Genomic DNA, 20925 nt, shown 5'->3' on the forward strand with positions numbered 1-20925 from the left:
GCCTCGCTAGTCGATGAGAGCAGATATTCAGAGCATAGCGCACATGATGTAGCCACCCAATAGCAACATCACAATTAAGTAGCGTGAACACACAAATAGGAAAAGTTAACGGTTTAAATCAATATACATAGTGTGGCTACAAGAGAAGCTAAGTTTTCTCATATAATATTGGCCTCTAAGATTAATAAGCTAAAAGAAAAGCTAAGGTTTCAATTATAGTATTGGTCTTCTTTGCGCATGTTACACTAAAAGATATGTCACACAAATTTCCCAGTAAAATTTTAATAATGACATAAATTTCTGGTTTTCTGCACTCAAAATTCTTCTAAGAGGCTGGTCCTCAAAATGTCCACATCGAGGTATATCAACTACACCTGTCGGCAGCTGAGGTTGTCAGTCAGTCATCATTTATTCCAGGGAAAACCTGCATGGTCATCAACAGTAACTGTTCTTTCAAGAACAAGTTACTGTCTTGGTATATATAGTTAAAGACTACCCAGCCATTGACCTTCGTCTGTGTGAATGCGCACAGGTTGCCCAAACTCTTACAGGAATCGCCAAAGTGTGCACGAGTAATGAGTGGGTGGGCAAATGTCTATAAGGTACAATACATATGTAGAATTGTGGACAGTTGGGAATGTGAGTCTCACGGGAAGCGTGCAAGGGATATGTCCCTGCAGTCGCGCTATTCATCTGTGTCCTCGGTGGCTCAGATGGATAGTGTGTCTGCCATGTAAGCAGGAGATACTGGATTCGAGTCCCGGTCAGGGCACACATTTTCAGCTGTCCACATTGAGGTATATCAACTACACCTGTCGGCAGCTGAGGTTGTCAGTTAGTCATCATGGAAGTATGTTCCATCCGTGCAACTAAATGAAAGGCAATTTGTTTTCTGCCATTCGTATTTCACTACTTTTATTTATGAAGCATCTTTAGTGGCCTGTAATACAGATTTCTTTTTAAAAATATTATACATATATTATGTAGTAGTTACAATATGTTACTATGTTACACTTTGCCATTAGTTCTCTTGTTTTTTAGATTAGAAACAACTTTTGTAGCACAAATTTTGTGATGTTAAATTATCGTTTTAAGTTACTTATGATTTCCAGTGTTGTTAGGCCATATGTGTGGTCCTGGAGACATGTTCATTTGGTTCCCATGATCTCATGCTCCAGCTGGCCAATTTCTGGCATTTCTTCACCCACATTTATTATAACACATCACTTGCGCTTTTCATTTTGTGATCAACATTTGTGTAAACATCGCAAGTGATGTTTTATAATAAATGTGGATGAAAAAAAGATGGAAATTGGCCAGCTGGAGAATGAAGGCATGGGGACCAAATGAAAACATCTCTAGGACCACTGGAAATCATAGGTAACACAAACCAATAATAATTTAACATCACAAAATTTCTGCTACAAAAGTTGTTCCTAATCTGAAAAACAAGAGAAAACATGACAAAATGTACCATACTAACATAATTCTTACGACTACATAACACATGTATTATATGTATAAAAAGAAACATGTATTACAGGCAACTGAAGATGCTTCATAAACAAAAGAAGTGAAACACGTAAGACAAAAAACAAACTATTTCATTTAGTTGCATACCTCCATGAATCAAATTACATTAACAACACTCCTGGATTCTTCAAAACTTATAACACAGAAGAAATAGAGTATGAGCATAATACCAAATTCCGAGATAAAATTAAAAATCTACTTAAAATCTGCAGCTTCCTCTAGGCACCATTAAAAGTAAAGTACTGTATAGTGACTGTTGGGACTCGACGATCTTTCAAAGTGCCGCCACGCACTTACGCGCGTCCTCTACATGCGGCGCTGTCTGCCAGCGATGCAGCAGCCGCGCCACCTAAGCGGCCGGCCAGCCAGCCAGTGGCCGCTAGACTTGGACTCGGTGCTGATTTGACTGTTACCATGTACACATGTCTTACTTTGTCTACTTGCTCTGTGACTTACATGTATTGCGTCGTCTTTGAAATATATGTGTTCAACTTGACGTTAAAACAACTGGCGACAAGGTAGTGGATTTTTTCTTTTCATCGTTGCCCCGCAGGTTTCCATGGCTACTTTAGAGCAACTATTGTAAGGTCTCATTGAACAGCAAACGCTTCTCACATCGGCGATTCGCGATTTCGTCGCGGCATCCAATGCAGGGCGTCCCTCGTCGTCTATACCTCCTTTTCCTCATTATGATGAGACGGCGGAAGACTGGTCTGATTATGAAAAACATCTTCGACAGCACTTCTTGGCATTTCACATCACGGACGAACAAACATGCAAGTCTCTGTTCCTTTCATGGATTTCACCTCAAATGTATCAGTTGTTGTCGCAATTGGCTCCTTTGAAAGATCCTGCATCTTTATCCTTTGCTGACATGTGCTCACTTCTGTCCATATATTTTCAAAAGCATACGCATGTGGTAGCCTCTCGTGTTGCCTTTTATCATTGTCAAAAACAACCGCATCACTCCTATTGCACTTGGGCTGCTGAACTTCACGGCCTCAGTAGAAAGTGTCAATTTTTTACTGAAGTTCATAAAGAATCCTACGCCGATTCCATGGTACGGGATGCTATTATCCGGTCAGCGCTCGATAGGTGCCCTTCAGTTGGTAAATCTGACTCTAGATGAAGTCCTATCCATCGCGCAGTCTTTTGAAATTTCTCGCCTCGCTGGAGCGCAAATAGAGGTGTGGGGTGACGTCGGGGAAACACAACCTCTGCGCCCTGTTGACGACGCCCTGTTGGCGTGTCCCCGCCGGCCGACGTGGCCGCAGTACGCTCCCACACGCAGCCTCGGTCTAATTGTAAACAAACCTCTAAGAAACTGCAGCAAAATCCCCCGGCAACTTCCTTCATGTCCGCGGTGTTTTACGAAACATTCATGGGAGGATTGTCCCCAATGTTGAGCCGTGTGTCACAACTGCAAAAAGAAGGATCATGTGTCATCCGTTTGCAAATCCAACCGCATACATGATGTTCATGAACATGACGCTGATTCTGATTCTGTGTTGTTTGTCAATAGTACTTCTTCCCTTTCAGGGAAGTTATTCCTCACTGTCCAAATACTTGGTTGGGATGTTCGCATGCAGGTGGATACTGGTTCTGCTCCTACTATCATCAATTCTCAGACGTATCTTCAGTTGGGTTCTCCAACCCTATCACCTCTCACTAGGCAATTACAGACATACAATAAACAGAAGATTTCTCTCCTGGGACAATTTGATGCTGAGGCATCTTATAAATCTGTCGTTCGCACTGTTCCCATATTTGTGGTCGACCATAGTAATGCGGAGAATCTTTTTGGTTTCGATGCCTTTCGCGTTTTTGGGTTCTCCATAGATGACTCTGTCAATATCGTCTCTGATGCTATTCCTTATGCTCACTTGGATTCCTTGTTGACGACATTTTCGTCCCTTTTTTCTCCTGGGTTAGGCCGTGCAAACGACTTGGAAGCTCATATCACGCTCAAACCCACTGCTCAGCCTAAATTTTTTCGGGCTCGGCCCATTCCTGTGGCCCTTCGTGATCGGGTCAAACAGGAACTGGATAGTCTCACTGCTTCAGGGGTCTTGCAACCTGTCACTTCCAGTGAGTGGTCCTCTCCTGTCGTTGTCGTTGCTAAGCCCAATGGTGATATTCGTCTCTGTGGCGATTTTAAAGCCACTGTAAATGCTCAATGCCTCATCGACACTTACCCTATGCCCCGACCTGAAGAATTGTTTACTAAACTTGCTGGAGGCCAGTATTTTTCTAAAATTGACCTGTCAGAAACTTATAATCAACTTCCTCTCGACGCTGCTTCCTGGCAGTTTCTGGTCCTTAACACGACTTTCAGCCTCTATCAATACCAACGATTGTCATTCAGGGTTGCCAGCACCCCTGCTCTCTTTCAGCGACACTTGGAACAATTGTTGCTCCCTGTCCCTGGGTGTATTAATTACATGGACGACATTGTTGTCACTGGCTCCACCACTGAAGAACATCTTCAGAATCTCCGCACACTTTTTCATGTCTTACAGACTGCCGGTCTTAAGTGTAATCTTCAGAAATCACAATTTTTTCAGGCATCTATCACGCACTTGGGGTTCCAACTCTCTCGGGATGGTATTCATCCACTTCAGCAAACTGTCGCTGCGATCGATGCCCTTCCTCACCCTACATCTGTTAAGGAACTGCATGCCTTCTTGGGGAAAATAGCATACTATCACAGGTTTTTACTATCTGCGGCTTCGGTGGCTCAGCCATTGCATTGCCTGTTTCATAAAAACGTGCCGTCCGCGTCATGCGATGCAGGTTTCCAGAAATTGAAGACTATGCTGAAACAGGCCCCGTGGCTGGCTACTTATCGACCTGGCCAACATCTCGTTCTTGCCACGAACGGCTCTCAATACAGGATTGGTGCAGTCCTTGCACACCGTTTTTCTGACAGTTCTGAACAACCCATTGCTTATGCCTCCAAAACGCTCACGGATGCCCAACGAAAATATTCTCAAATTGAAAAAGAAGCTTTGGCCATTATTTATGCTCTTCATAAGTTTGGTGTTTTTCTGTATGGATCCAAATTTCATTTTGTTACGGACCACAAACCACTTGTTTCCTTGTTTCATCCATCAAAGTCACTTCCCGACAAGGCTGCACACTGCCTCCAGCGTTGGGCTCTTTACTTGTCTCGTTTCAATTATGAGATTCATTTCTGGCCAATGTCTCAACATGCGAATACTGATGCACTGTCTTGCCTTCCCATGGGTCCTGATCTGGCATTTGATAGGGACGAACTTTTGTGTTTCCACCTGGATGTTACCGAGCAGCGGGTTGTGGACAGGTTCCCCACCACCGGGGACCGGCTGGCGGCTGCTACGGGTTCTGATCCTACCCTCTCCCAGGTTTTATGCTGTATTCAGAAGGGTTGGCCAGATCGTCCGTCCACTAAGACTTCTGACCCGTTGCGGAACAACTACGCTTTGCGCTACCGCCGCACGGCTAGGGATGGTGTTATCCTCCTTTCCACCGACAATGCTTCACCACGTGTTGTGGTACCTGTGTCTTTGCGTGCATCGGTCTTGCACCTCCTTCACCAAGGGCACTGGGGTGTCTCTCGCAAAAAATCTCTGGTGTGCCGTCATGTGTACTGGCCCAGCATCGACTCTGAAATCGCACACATGGTCGCTGCCTGCGGTCCTTGTGCGTCACAGGCCGCCGCCCCGAAGTCATCTTTGTCACCGTGGCCTTCGCCTGAGAAGCCCCGGGAGCATATTCATGCTGACTTCGTGGGACCTTTTTTAGGTACTTATTGGCTACTCGTAATTGACGCCTACTCTAACTTTCCTTTCATTGTCCGTTTCACGTCGCCTACCACCGCAGCAACCACAAATGCTCTAGCTCGCATTTTCTCTTTGGAAGGCCTTCCCTCTACTCTTCTCACTGATAATGGTCCGCAATTTGCCTCTTCCGAATTGGCGGATTTTTGTGTCCGTTGTGGCGTCATGCATGGGTCATGCATGTCACAGCCCCTCCATTCCATCCACAGCCAAACGGTGAGGCTGAACGACTGTCCGCACATTTAAGGCTCAGATGAGGGAACTCCCGACTTCTTCTGCTGCTGATGATGCGCTTCTCCAATTTCTGGCTTCTTACCGTTTCACTCCCATGGACGACCACAGCCCGGCTGAGCTCTTACATGGCTGACAGCCCCGCACATTACTTCATCTTCTGTGGCCTTCCACCTCACGGCCGTGGGTGCCTTCGCTTTGTCGGTTCACCGTCGGCAATCTTGTATCGGTGCGGGGATATGGCAGGCGGCCAAACTGGAGTCCGGGCCGCATCTTATGACACCATGGCCGACGCCTGTATGAAATCCAGATGGACACGGGTGTTGCAGTGGGTCATTCGGACCAGCTTCGGCCTCGTGTGCCGGCAACGCCTGTTCCGAATGCCGCTACACCACCTTCGGCTCTACCTGATGCTCGGGATCTTGGCATCTCCCATTACTCACAACGCAGCCCTCTCACCATCATCTTGGTGGCAGCACAAGAACGGATGCCACCAGAAGACGTGCCCATGCAGGAACCGGAGGACCATCATTTGTCGGAGCAACTCTACTCGCCTCCTTCTCCTATGGACGCCGATACATCGCCCATGTCTCCTGTTATAACAACCGGACTTGCCGCAACGGGCATATTGGCGCACGGGTCCCCAGCGGATTCGACCCCTACGTCTCCTGTCATCTCGACCCGTTATCATCAGGGACACTTCCGTCCGTACAGGAAGCCTCCTCCTCGAGACTTTATGGCCAATCAAACAACACCTATGGACGTTAGCAATCTACAGGCCACCTCCATCAAGACCAGTGTAAAAAATTCAAAGGGGGAAAAGTGTTGTGACTCGGCGATCTTTCAAAGTGCCGCCGCGCAGTTACGCACGTCCTCTACATGTGGCGCTGTCTGCCAACGATGCAACAGCCGTGCCACCTAAGCGGCCAGCCAGCCAGCGGCTGCTAGACTTGGACTCAGTGCTGATTTGACTGTTACCGTGTACACATGTCTTACTTTGTCTACTTGCTCTGTGACTTACATGTATTGTGTCGTCTTTGAAATATATGTGTTCAACTTGACGTTAAAACAGTGATGAACCCACCAGCATCAAAATTAAGATCACAACATAAAATTCACAAACCGAATTGTCTCATACATCTCATACTCTAAACTATAAAATCACCAGGGAACTTAATGACATTATCTGTAAGGCATATGTATGGGAAAAATAATATCCATTTCAAGAACAGTTATGGGCTCATCAGTACCATGAAAGATGTCCCCATCCCAACCACAGATAAATTTGCATCTCCTGACACAGTCACCTTACATACAAACAAACTGCCAAAGAAACAATCAATACAATAAAAAATAACATACTTCAAAATGGAACAATGGATATAACTGAAATCTACAAACCCACAGAGATTCTAGGACCGATACAGTCATACAACTACTTCCTGTTCAACATCAAGTTTTACATTCAGGATGTTGGACTGGCAATGGGAAGTAGTATTGCAGGTTTGCTAGCACACATTTATATTAACAATCCTGAAGCCAACTTTTTCAGATCTCAAATCCAACTGAAAGATAAGCTGCTTTACTACAAACGCTATGTTGATGACATGCTTATTCTGTTTAATGGAATAATGAAAGAGATAGAAAGTCTAGCTGAAGAACATAATAAATTACACCATAAAGCCAGTTCATTGCAGAACATGATGCAACAGATGGCATTAACTATCTTGATTTAAAACTGTCAAAGGAAAATTAATAGCATGGTATTCAAATTTTCAAAAAGCCAACAACTACCAGTGTTACCATTCATAACTTTTCCTGCCATCCACACCAATATAAAAAAGCATTCTTCAGATAAATGGTTAATCAAATGTTTAATATCCCAATGAAAACAAGTGAAAGACATAGAGAAACAGAAATTATAAAATGAAGTGTAATACTCCATTATTAGTGTCAGGCTAAGAATTTGGTCTGAGCAGCTTCTGTATGGTCGAAATCCTCCTTGATTTTCTCCAAGTTGTGGTTCCAGAATGTTTTTGATCCTATTGTAAATAATGTGGGAGAAAATTTTGTATGTGCAGTCCAGAAGGGCTATTCCTCTGCAATTATCTGGATTGGTTCTATCTCCTTTTTTAAATAATGGATGGATTATTCCTGAGGTCCAGTGCTATGGAATTTTCTCTGTGATCCACACTTCAATTAGATGTTGGTGGAGATTTATGACTGCAGGTTTTCCAGCATTCCTCCAGATTTCTGCAAAATACATGGTCTTCACCAAGCGCCTTGTAATTTTTTAGTTCCTGAATTGTGACCTCTACTTCATTGATAGTTGGAGGATCTGTTAGGTCTGGGGTGGTTAAAATAGGTGCTTCAGTCTCTACTTGAAATGTTTCCAGTGGGTCATTTAAAAGTTTGCTGAAAGTCTCCACAAGGATCTCTGAATTTTCTTGACTACTATGCGCCATCTTTATCTCGTAAAGGTTTTGCAATAATCTCTTGACTGTTTGTTCTGGAAGTTGTCTTCTATCTTTTCTAAGGTATTTTGTCTGTCTGATGATTTTATGGGTTGACTTTCTTTGCTTGATTAGTTCTAGATGTGATTCTTCAGACTTTTGGGCTTGATGCTTTATCCAAGCTTGGTGCCTTGTTTCTCATGCCTGGTCACATTCTTCATTCCACCACTCATGTTTACTTCCTGGGATTTATTGGAGCTAACTCTTCTGCTATGAATTTTAATTTGGTGGTTGATTCTTCTAGCGTATCACAGTTGATAGACCCTTCAGCTGATTTCGTAGTGTATTCCTCATTTTTTGTTAAGATGGTTGGGTCGAATTTTCTTCTAGTTTTTTTCTGAGATCTTTTCTTTACCATTTGTGTTAATTTTATTTTGATCTTCACAACATAGTACTCAGACCCTGAGTCTTCACCCCTTAAAACTTTGACATTGTAGATTTCACAATGGTGAAATTTACCCATAAATACATGGTCCAGTTGCCATTTGCCCTTTCGGAAATCAGGGTGTTTCCAGGATTTTAATTTGTGAGGTTTCCTTTTAAAACATGTTGATTTTGAGACCAGGTTATGGTTTCTACAAGTTTCAATTAACCTTTGACAATTTTTGTTGGTCCATTTATGTACGGGCCATTTTCCAATGATATCTCTGTATCTTCTTTCTTGCCCCAGTTGAGCACGGAGCACTGAAGACGCCAAGGAGAATTTTTATGTTTGATGGAGTAATGTTGATTAATTGATCCAGGAGATCCCAAAATTTCTGTGTTTCTTCTTTGTCCTTCAGAGTATTATTTTTCTGATTGGTGGAGCATGAGCATCAGTTTTAATTTGAAATAAATTGACATAAAAATTTTCTGAGTATCATATCACATCATCAGTAGACCCCGAAGGTGGTCACTGTAACTATGGCTGAAATGTTGGTAGCTTTTACTTTATGTCATGGTATGATACTCAGGAAACTTTTATGTCAATTGACTCTGGCCACAAAGCCCTCGCAGTTATGTGAAATAAGTTGTTTCTGACTTATTAACCAAATGTCATTGTGCATGTATTTTTTATTAGAGACAGTGCTCGTCTTTCATTAAACTGTGTAAAACTAAATCATGGCATCAACTAAATGAAAACATGTGACACCGTCTTTAGTGGAGAAACTGAAAATGGTTGAAATTTTAGATAAAGACGAGTCTCTTGAAAACATTGCAAGTGAGGTAGGGACTGGCATAACAACTGTTAAAGACGGCAGAAAAAATAGGAAAACTGTTGATAGTCATGCAATGGCAACTGATGATGAGAAACAACTGAAAATACATAAGAGTTTTAAGAAGACTGAAAGTGAAATTTTAGACAATGCTTTGCAGATGTAGTTTGAGCAGATGAGAAGAAAAGGAAGTCTGTTGTTTGGTTCAATCATGAAAGAAAAGGCACTGATTTTATATGAAAAATTAGATTAAAACAATGAAACTGAAATGTTCACAGCAAGTGAGGGCTGATTACATTGGTAGAAGAAAAAAAATGACATGGCAACTAAAATATTATTTTGCAGCAAGAAGTTGCCTGCTGACAAGACAGTTGCTAATGAATTTGTTCTGTAATTTGTAAACTTAGTTAAAGAGCTTAATCTGACCCCTGATTAAGTGTATAACATTGATGAATGTTCCCTATAAAAGCTCTTGTTGCACCAAAAAGAGTCTGTAACAGGAACAGAACTTGGTATAGACAGATTAACTGTTGCACTCGGTAGTAACACTAATGGAAGTCACAAGATACTGTACAGTGATGTTACAGGTCAATAAAAGTGTTTTGACAATCCAACAGTTTTTGTATTCCAACCATGTTCCTGGTCCTATATGGGATGGACTAGTGAGGTTCTAATGTGTATGCAAAGAAGAAGAAAATAATGTCTCGGAACGCTGGCCGGAGTGGCCGAGCGGTTCTAGGCGCTCCAGTCTGGAACCGCGCGACCACTACAGTCGCAGGTTCAAACCCTGCTTCGGGCATGGATGTGTGTGCTGTCCTTAGGTTAGTTAGGTTTAATTAGTTCTAAGTTCTAGAGGACTGATGACCTCAGCAGTTAAGTCCCATAGTGCTCAGAGCCATTTGAACCAATGTCTCTGAACAAAGTATGTTATATCTTTGCGAAAAAATCTTTATAACAAATACTAGGTGTACAGTACATGCTGGATGCTGGCAAAGTATTGTAGCGATCAGTACATGTATTCATATGCAATGAAAAGTGAGTAATTTGTAAAAACAATTTGTAACCAGTTGGTCACCACAGTAAAAGCTGCTAGCTGGATACTAATTACAAAGCTGCCTATTCACTCACATGCCATATAAACATTCCTCATAGCAATACATTAAAGTATTTTTCTAACTTATTGTCACAGAGTCAGTACCTAGCATCACTATGAAACAGTCATGTATAACTTCCATGTGCACCATCTGAAGATGAGCAAGAAAAAGGTCAAAAACTTGTTTATGGAATAAATAAGTATTTCAAAATGTGACTGGTTGCAGTTTTATGTATTTATATTGATTTTTGTAGTATTGCTAGTAAACAGTAATTTCCTTTTATTTAATGAAGTGCATAGGTCAATTATGCACATCTCAACATTTACCTCATTTACTACAGTTTTTCATTGTCCATTCAAATGTGCTTTGCTGTGATCTCAATAGCCTTCTGAAGAGTTGCAAAAGTCACAAACAGCAGTTACGTGTTTCAATACTAGAGCAGCATACAGTTTGCTTATGTTCCAGAAAAAATTATTTATATCTACAAGCAGGAAACCACTATGGCTTATAAATCTGTTCTTTAGAAACACATCCAACCAATTTTCCCTGCATGGCCATTTTCAAGTATTTTTTTCAGAATGAGCAATTCTCCTATTCATTGTGACCAAAATGTATTAAAATTGTTCTGCACTCTGAAGCTATTTGGTTGCGTTTATAGAGAATAACAATGAATTATTCTATCAGAAGAATTTATTTCCTTTACCCTGATTTTCTGCTTCACTTTGTCAACAACAGCAGCATAGCATCTGCTCACTGCCCCCCCCCCCCACACACACACACAAAAAAATTACAGAATGTGAAACAAAGTTCGAATGTTAATACAGCTCCACACCCCTCCAGCACGTCCTCAGCCAAACTCCTGTTGATGAGCTCATTAGTATTAAAATGCAACTTTTCTCCATTTTCACAGGGCAAAGAGGAATTTAAGACATACACAATGGCACAGCCACATAAAAATAGAAGTAAATGTGTGAGCTAGGCTGCAGGGGGCCCATTACACATGAATGCTGTCAAGGATTAATAACGGACTTAAGGTAAGATATTAAATGGCTATTTATTATATTACTAGCTATACCCTGAAATATGTTGATACAGCTCAATCTGGTTGAATGGAAAAGCAATATAAGAGAATGCACACTTTCTAATACGTACGGGAACTGCATATACGTCTTTATCACCTTCTGCCCCATCTCTCTGTCCATCCCCTCCTTTCCCTCTGTCAATTTCCTCCCACCCCTTTATCCCTCTCTTCTTCTCTCCGCTCTCCAACCTTCAGACTTGTTTATTGTTATTGCAAATTCAGATTGTGTAGGAGTATTCTAATCATAAGCCCAAATGCCAGAAATACAACTTTCCTGTCTTCTGTGAAAACCATCGTTAGAGTATTGAATAAGAATTTGGAGTAAATTGGTGAAGACCTTTTCAAGATCTTTGGTAAAAATGTTTCCCTTTATCTATCATTAAGGCATCCCAGAACGTATATAAAAATGCGCTCATATTCTAATGCAACACTGTGTACAAACTTCGAAGTAATCAGTAAAGAACTTTTGTAGATTTAATATTTTCAACAAACACACATTTACATGTTTATTTCTATATATGTGATGGTGACCCCCCCACCCCCCCCCACCCCACCACCAAACAAAAAACACCACTTAAATCTCCAAAGTTTTTTAATGACTCCTTCAAAACTTTTACACAACATTGCATTTGAATACACACATGTTTCTGTACACCCAGTGGAGCACCATATGGTAATTAAACGTGTATATATATAATATATATAAAGGGACTACATTGTTAGCAAAAATCTTGTATTTGTTTGTTCAATGTCTTAAACCTCTGAAAGTTCTTCACCAATTCCTATGAAACATTGACACTACATTGCATTTGAATATGTAGTGTTTTTGCATACATTATGAAGCACCATGCAAACACAAATATATACAATGAGGTAACAAAAGCCATGAGACAGTGATATGCACATATACAGGTGATGGTAGCATTGCGTACCCAAGGTATAAAAGGAGTAGCACATTGGCAGAGCTATCATTTGTACTCAGCTGATTCATGTGAAAAGGCTTCCCATGTGATTATAGCCACATGACGGGAATTAACAAACTCTGAATACAAAATACAGAATTCATTATCAAATTCAATATTCCAAGATTCACTGGGTCAAGAGTGTGCTGAGAATACCAAATTTCAAGCATTACCTGTCATCACGGGAACCACAGTGGCTGGCAGCCTTCACTTAACAACCGAGAGCAGCGTCGTTTTTGTAGAGTTGTCAGTGCTAACAGACAAGCAACAATGTTTGAAACAACTGCAGAAATCAATGTGGATTGTACGACAAACCTATCCATTAGGACAGTGCAGTAAAACCTGGCATTAATGGGCTATGGCAGCAGATGTCCGACAACAGTGCCTTTGCTAACAGCATGACATCACCTACTGCACCTCTCCTGGGATCATGGCCATATCAGTTGGATCCTAGATGACTGGAAACCAGAGGCCTGTGGAGATGAGTCCTGATTTCAGTTGGTAAGAGGTGACGGTAGGGTTTGAGTGTGGCATAGACCCCATGAAGCCATGGACCCAAATTTTCAACAAGACAATGTGCAAGCTGGTGGTGGCTTCATGGCGGTGTGGACTGTGTTTACGTGGAATGGACTGGGCCCTTGGTCCAACTGAATCAATCACTGACTGGAAATGGTTACATACAGCTACTTGGAGACCATTTTGAACCATTCATCGACTTCATATTCCCTAGCAACGATGGAATTTTTATGGATGACAATGCACAATGTCGCCAGGCCTCAATTTTTCACGAGTATTTTGAAGAACATTCTGGACAATTCAAACAAGTGGTTTGACCGCCTGGATCACTCAACTTGAAATCCATTGAACATTTAAGGGAGCTAATCCAGATGTCAGTTTGTGCACAAAATCCTTCAACAGCAACACTTTTGCATTTATGGATGGCTATACAGCCAGCATAGCCCAATATTTCTGCAGGGAACTTCCAATGATTTGGTGAGTCCTCTCCACGAGTTGCCGCACTACGGTGGTTAAAAGGATGTCCAACTCAATATTAGGACTTTTATCACCTCGGTGTATAATACATGTATTAAATTTTATTTACCATATGGTGCTCCATTAGCTACATAAAAACAGGCAAGTGTTTGAATGCAACATAGTGGCAAAATTTCATTGCTACTGGTGAAAACTTTAAGATATTTACAATTTTGTTCAAACGAACATTTACATTTTTACTTATATAAATTATTATTATTATTATTATTATTACTGTTATTATTATAAACCCCTACACTTAACATTTAAGCTCCTGAAACAGCTCGAAAGGCTCACAAGAGACTGTTTGCCACAAACAAGGATGGAGACTAGCATCAGTACTTCAGCATTCAACAGTAAATGAAGATGGGGGTAATACAATGTGGATGATACAGAATTTCACTTGGCAGACGATGGAACTAATATCCTAGGTACAACATTACCTTTGCACTTCCATGTTCGTCCAGAAGAATATTTTCCAGCTTCAAATCCCTGTGACAGATTTTGTGCTGTGGATGTCAGAGAAAAAAAATGTTACTGGTTGCTGTTTATGAGGCAACACAAGTTTGAAACATAACAATACTGAATATTTTTTGAAGAAGCAGACCTTGTGACAGTAATAAACTGCTGTTGATATTTGTCTAAATATTCGTCGAGCTTCATCTTCGGAAAGTACTTTCCTTTCACTCAAGTAGTCATACAATTCTCCTCCAGCAGCATATTCCATAACAAGTACCATCTTTTCGCGATTTTCAAATACTGTAAATAAAGAAAAAAAGGCAAATATTAATGGACCTTAAAACACAAGGCATTATTTCTTTCATAGTACAGAAAATAGTGTCCTGCTGCATATTATAAATATGGGTAAACAAATAAGCGCATGTGCAAAAATATAACATTAATACTCATCCATGCTTCATATTAAATAATTTTTTGGTTCTGTTTCTGGTGGATGACATATTTGAATGGTGCAGAAATTTGTAGTTATGTGGGAATGTGTTACTTCTCTCCCCTGCTTATAAACAAACCATGTGATAAGTTTTTTTTTCTGAATGAATTGCTGAGGAATTGGCAATGATCATGAATGAAAGATTACATAACATTCCTGTCTTCAATGAAACAGCTCCATATTTTGATTGGTAATAATCATGTTTCTAACTGTCGGCTTGATAGCAACTGAAATCTACATTGGTACTAATTACAGCATATGGTATTGAGTTTCTTAATTTTCCGGCTTCACAATAATTAACACAATGACTGACTGATGCAGTAAGGAATCCCATAAGTAACACTAACTGCTGTTTCTTCACCTTCCCATCCTTTCAGTCACTTCTCAAGTATGTCATATTAATTCCTTGACAAGAAATAAAGTTGAGATTATTATGACATCATTATGTTGCACATTTGTACCATAAAAATAAACAAGACCCTAGAGAATTCTGAGTAACTTGACAAATTCTTAAAAATCGAGGTATCTATAAAACAGATAATCTCACTCACTGACAATCAAGTATGTTAACAGTAACAATAAATTTTCAAGGAGAAAGAAATAGGAAGAATCACTAAAAGAGTGAGAATTCATCATCTTTAATGTGATAACTTTAAGTAAAAGTCTTAACCAGAACTGTTAAAAAAAAGTAGTTTTTTGTCTTAATTATCCATTAATTGTAACATAAAGAATCAAGCTGCAAATCCTTTCCCACCTACTTCGATACGTTCCTCTTCCATAAATAAAATATGATCACAGATTGCATACAACTTTATGGTTAAATCAAAAAAAGATTCACAGTTCATAGGAGCAACTGAAAGTTCATACGACATTAATTATTATAAATCAATATTAATACATGAAAACTTTTAACAGATTTTATATCTAACTCAGCTTCATTGATGAGGCCACTAATGGATGATTGTGAAGAGCTGCCAGTTCAAATTTTGGTGGTGGAAGAAATTTTCACCACCTATATTTAGCTGACTGTGCAAAGAGAGGTGGAGGGACAAATTTCCTGAACATCACAATTAGCTTCAATGTCTCACATTAAAATCCAAATTTCATCACAGTGTGTCATGGAATGAGGGCATGTGACGCCAGTGATGGTGACTTACTGATTAAATGGGGAGATCATGCCACCTTCACAAATCACCACTAGCAACAAAAAACAAAACAAAACACATACACCTATTCTCTCCCTCTCTATTTATTTTTCACCTGTATATGTAAAACAACTTGTGATTCAAAAGAAAGCAGTTTCAATTTAGGTGGCTCAAACCCCCGCCCCCTAATGGCACAGCCAACCATGAAACAGTATTTGCATTTATAGTATATGCACTGATTAATACTGATTAAAAGTGGGAAACTGCATTGTTCAAAAAAACCAAACCTTACTCTGAATGTTGTAAGGTATCACCAGCCAGGCACAGCTCAAAACATACTTATTAAGAATAGCAACATTCATTCATCCCATGTTTTATTACAGCAATATTATTTGAGTTCCACAAATACATTTTTCCAAAGTTTAATAAATGTCGTACAACTGCTATATGTATTTCACTGAAGGTTGCAATGTCTAGACCATCTACACACCATTGCTTGAAATGTCTGACAGAATGGTACAAGTCTTGGGGTCTAAAGAAAACAATTCTCTGGAGAAGCACTTTGGTCCTGCACGAAACTGCTAGTTGTATTTGTCACTAACACTGTATTAAATTGAAACAAATTTAGTTCATGCTTTGGAGGAGTAAGTTGTTATGAACATGATGGATGTAGTCATGATTCAAGTCTGTAGGCTCTTGGAGCAGGAGATTAACATATTCAAAGCAGAAGAAACAGTTTTTGACGGAATAGCACACAGCTTTGAAATGTAATTACAGTTGATCATTTCCCCTTTCTTTTGTAAGTGATATTGAGACAAATTTTTAAGGTGTGATCAGACAAACAAGAATAAAATCAATCAGGTTTAGAAAGCAATCTCTGAAGAGGGAATTTATATAAAAGATGGGGCTAGACCAAATATAGACAAACAGCACTCCTGTAGCAATAAGCAATAAGAAATATGGCAAAGAAATCATCTCATTTTTTCTAGTAATGACTATTTTTATGATAAAAGATAAAAGCAAAGAAAATAAACAAAACTGTTTATTATATGTGTTGTTTTATTGATTTTCATATAGGGCAACTTTATCTGTCTCTTACGACAAGCTGTGCAAAAATTATAGTTGTGGCTTTACAATCTTTCATGCAACTTTGGCTTATGGTGTCAAATAACAAACATGCCCAGCAAAGTTTTATGACATAGTACTCCTTCGCATGGTAAATGATAAAATGCATATTACAATCATGTTAAAAAACCGGAACACCTGGAATGGCTAGAGGGAATGTTCATATTCATAGGACATATGCGTCAGTATGTTCTGCAGAAATGATTTTGCATTTCAGTCACCTCGGTTCAGCAAGTGTCCTGTTGCCTACTATGCACAGGGTCCACCATGGGCCCTGATAACTTCTCTCACTTGTGACGGCATCAACACATGTAAGGCACGAATGGCATCCTATGGTATAGCCATCGGTGCTGCTTTCACCTGGTTCCAAAGTTCATCTGTGGGGGTTGGCTTTGGGTCACAGTGCATCACCCATCGTTTCACCATATCCACACGTTTTTGATTGGCGACAAGTCTGCTGATTAGGCAGCCCAGGGCAAAAGGCTGATATCCTGTGATAACAACAACGCTCTTGTTTCTGCAGCAACATGTGCTCGTGCATTGTCTTGCTGAAAAATGGTATCTGAGATGATGTGTACAGGGTGTATACGTGGACAAGGAAAAAAAAATTCCCAGATTTTTCCCGGATTTCCCGGATAAAAATACACTTTCTCCCAGATGAAAACACACTTTTTCCACGTTATTAAAACTTATCATTCCTTATGAATGGTTATGTTTTTATATACGGGCGTGTAATTTCTGGACACTTTAGAAAACGAAACTCAGGGAAGAAAACCCCTTTTGATGTGCAGCAACATGTACGCTGCATATTTTCATATTATGAAAGTTGCTGTTGTTGTGGTCTTCAGTCCTGAGACTGGTTTGATGCAGCTCTCCATGCTACTCTATCCTGTGCAAGCTGCTTCATCTCCCAGTATGTACTGCAGCCTACATCCTTCTGAATCTGCTTAGTGTATTCATTTCTTGGTCTCCCTCTACGATTTTTAACCTCCACGCTGCCCTCCAATACTAAACTGGTGATCCCTTGATGCCTCAGAGCATGTCCTACAAACCGATCCCTTCTTCTAGTCAAGTTGTGCCACACACTCCTCTTCTCCCCAATTCTATTCAATACCTCCGCATTAGTTATGTGATCTACCCATCTAATCTTCCGCATTCTTCTGTAGCACCACATTTCGAAAGCTTCTATTCTCTTCTTGTCCAAACTATTTATCATCCATGTTTCACTTCCATACATGGCTACACTCCATACAAATACTTTCATAAACGACTTCCTGACACTTATAAATTAGAATTCCATCAAATACCGCATGTTACTTCCCAAACCATTGTAATCGAGATTGCAATGCGCTTTTGTAAGCCAGTCATAGCTCATGTCACATGATCTTACCAGCCAATGACAGTGGATATTCAGATCCCAGGACACATATGTAGTCAGCTAATAGCAACATCAAAAATAGCGCGGATACACAAACAGGAAAGGTTAATGTTTTAAATTAACATACATAGTGTTGCTACAAGAAAAGCAAAGCTTTCACATATAATTTTGGTCTCTAAGGTTAATAAGCTGAAAGAGAAGCTAAGCTTTCACATATAATGTTGATATTTTTTGCGCGTGTTACACTTTAAGATAGATCACACAAATGTGCCAGGAAAATTTTTAGCCAAGTCCACTGACTTGTCCTCAAAGGTTTCTACAAATAAATTAGCTACTGCAGAGGAGAGAGAGCTTCCCGTGGCACTACATCAATTTGCTCATAAAAACGACATGAATGTCTCATCTTCTGGGCTCGAAATACTTCTAAATGGCTCGTCATCAAACGCTCTGTGATTTAAGAAATTCATCATACACTCTCGCACATAGTTCAACTTGTGTCAAAGGAAATTTACTTTGAAAGTAACGCTTTTCAAATCACCATTCCCAATATTTTCCCGCGACCAGTTAGAAATAGGTTCGTTTCAGTAGTTGTCAGAGAGCGCCAGATAACAGGCGCCACCGGACTTTGGCAGCTGCTATGACGCAGGAAGCCCTTATGTTCGTACGTGTAAAACATTAAAAGATCTTACATTATGTCATAAAAGAAACAAGACATCAGAGGTTCTTCCAAGAGCATCGGAATTTCGTGAACCATACTAAAATGGCACATACAAAGTGCATACTTAAAGAGCACATTCGTAGATCCAGATTCCCAAAGAAGTAGGCCTCAACCTGATCTTAAGCTTTCAGTGTGGGTTTTGGGATGTAAATTTTCTTGGAGTACCAGTACTGTATTAACTCATTTTTTATTCTTTATTATGGCATAATGCCATATGTGCTACGAGATGAAAATGTGCACTAGAAAAGCAGCGAGCAGTTGAAATTAGCCGATAGTATGGAACTAAACACTTCGTTTCAAACACATTGACTGCCTTGTTCTACAAGGCGATTAATGCATGACTGTCAGAAAAGTGGAAACAAAATAAAATCTGAAACTAATAACATATATTAACCTTCCATAATTATGTGAATGTATTTTAATTCACTTGATAGCACCTGGCCACAGAAATCCGTTTTGTTTTCATTTGACGTAAGAGCAGTAAACAAAGAGGAAACCTCAAAATCACTATATGTAAACACGGGTCACGTGGAGACTACACACTTTCCCATTGTAACTCAGACTGCTCTGCGCACAGCCCCGGATCTACGATATTTCCGAACCGGGGCAATACTAAGATAGTGCCAACGTGCACTGGATGCTAAGCGCTTTGTGAAACAAGGTTTTTTTTTTCTCCTTAAGAATATGAATTTGGTGACCCCCGCCCCGCAATTGTCACCCAGGTCAGATACCTCGGTTTGCCCCCCACCCCCACAGATCTGCGCCTGCTGCGCATGCGTGAATCTAGCAGCTTGGGCGCGGCAGTAAAAATTTTCCAGGTTGCATCTAGCTGCTTGCTGCGATTGCTTACACAGCCAACAGCCAAATTCCTGTAGCCAGAAGGGGGAGAAGGTACAACTCATACGCCACTCAACTGCGCATGCGCATGAGCCCGCTCGTAACTGCTGAAACAAATCTAATGTAAACATTGTGACGTCATGCTCATCGGAGGCAATTTGTTGTTATGAAGCATTGCTTAGTCTTCCTAAAGCCTTTGACACATTTTGCTGTTGGCAAACAGCTTGTATGAGCACTGTGATTTGTTGTTGTATATCGCAAATTTCATATGCAATTTATGTTTTATTTTCATATTTATTCTCGTTCTATTGTTGCAGTATTATTCTGCAGTAGCAGGATACAGTAATATCCTTTGTTAGACTATCAATTCTTACCAGTCATAATTGCAAAAATTTAATGGAAAACTAAAACAACAAAAAATTCCCGGGTTTTTCCCAGTTTTCCCCCGGATGAAAAAATTCCCGGGTTTTTCCCGGATCTCCCGGTTGTCCCAGGTCGTATACACCCTGTGTGTAAAAATGGTATGACTACACGTCACAGGATTCATTCAGGTAGGTCACACTGATCACAATTCCCTCGACATAAACCAACTGTGATTTGTGGCTGTACCCAATAGCACCCCACACCATAAGGTGTTGAGTTGACACTGTGTGCCTTGTGCGATTGCAGTCACTGTGATGCCGCTCCCCCTGACTGTGGCAAACCAAAATGCGGCCATCATTTTCAAACAAACAGAACTTGGAATTGTCTGAAAACACTATCTACCATCATTCCTGTGGTCAGTGACATAGTTCCATACACCACTGCTGCCTAGCATATTTCTGCATATTTGTCAAAGGTTGGCAGAGAAGTGGACGAAGCACACGTAACCCACAACATAATAAACAGTGACAGACTGTCACCCCTGATAGTGTATGATGTGTTCCACTGTTGTGCCAGAGTCGTGGAAGATGCAGATCTGTCCTGCAATGCCAATCAGAGGAGTTGTAGATCTTCTCAGGGGGTGGTCTGGGGCTGCGACCTGATCCCTCTCAGCGTGTTCTGCGGCTTTCCATAAACCGTTCTGCACACACCCGTTGCACTGCCAAAACGCTTCATCTCACATGACCAGCAATTTCTTGGATGGATACATCACATTCTCTCATGCCAATAATGCACCCTCGTTCAAACTCACTGACTTGACAGTACGGTCCTTGCATACATCTGCGAGGCATACTGCACGTCTGCTCAAGTCACACTGATCTATTACCTTCAGTTTATAGGGAAAACAAGAGCCACAGCCACATTTTACCCGCAGGTGTGGATATTGATGT

At 40.6% G+C, this 20925-nt stretch overlaps 1 protein-coding gene across 2 annotated transcripts in view; it reads right to left on the minus strand.

Moving 5' to 3' along the window:
- LOC126262705 (serine/threonine-protein kinase par-1-like) overlaps positions 1–20925 on the minus strand; it is a 413823-nt gene that overhangs the window by 150566 nt on the left and 242332 nt on the right. For both annotated transcript variants that reach the window (XM_049959489.1, XM_049959496.1), the window contains exons 6-7: positions 14068–14219; positions 13904–13969 (exon numbers count right to left, since the gene is read on the minus strand). In XM_049959489.1, the coding sequence (XP_049815446.1) occupies positions 13904–13969; positions 14068–14219 (218 nt within the window). The remainder of the gene's footprint in view (positions 1–13903; positions 13970–14067; positions 14220–20925) is intronic.

The sequence above is a fragment of the Schistocerca nitens genome, chromosome 1 (genome assembly GCF_023898315.1).
Source record: "Schistocerca nitens isolate TAMUIC-IGC-003100 chromosome 1, iqSchNite1.1, whole genome shotgun sequence".
Lineage (NCBI taxonomy): Eukaryota > Metazoa > Arthropoda > Insecta > Orthoptera > Acrididae > Schistocerca > Schistocerca nitens.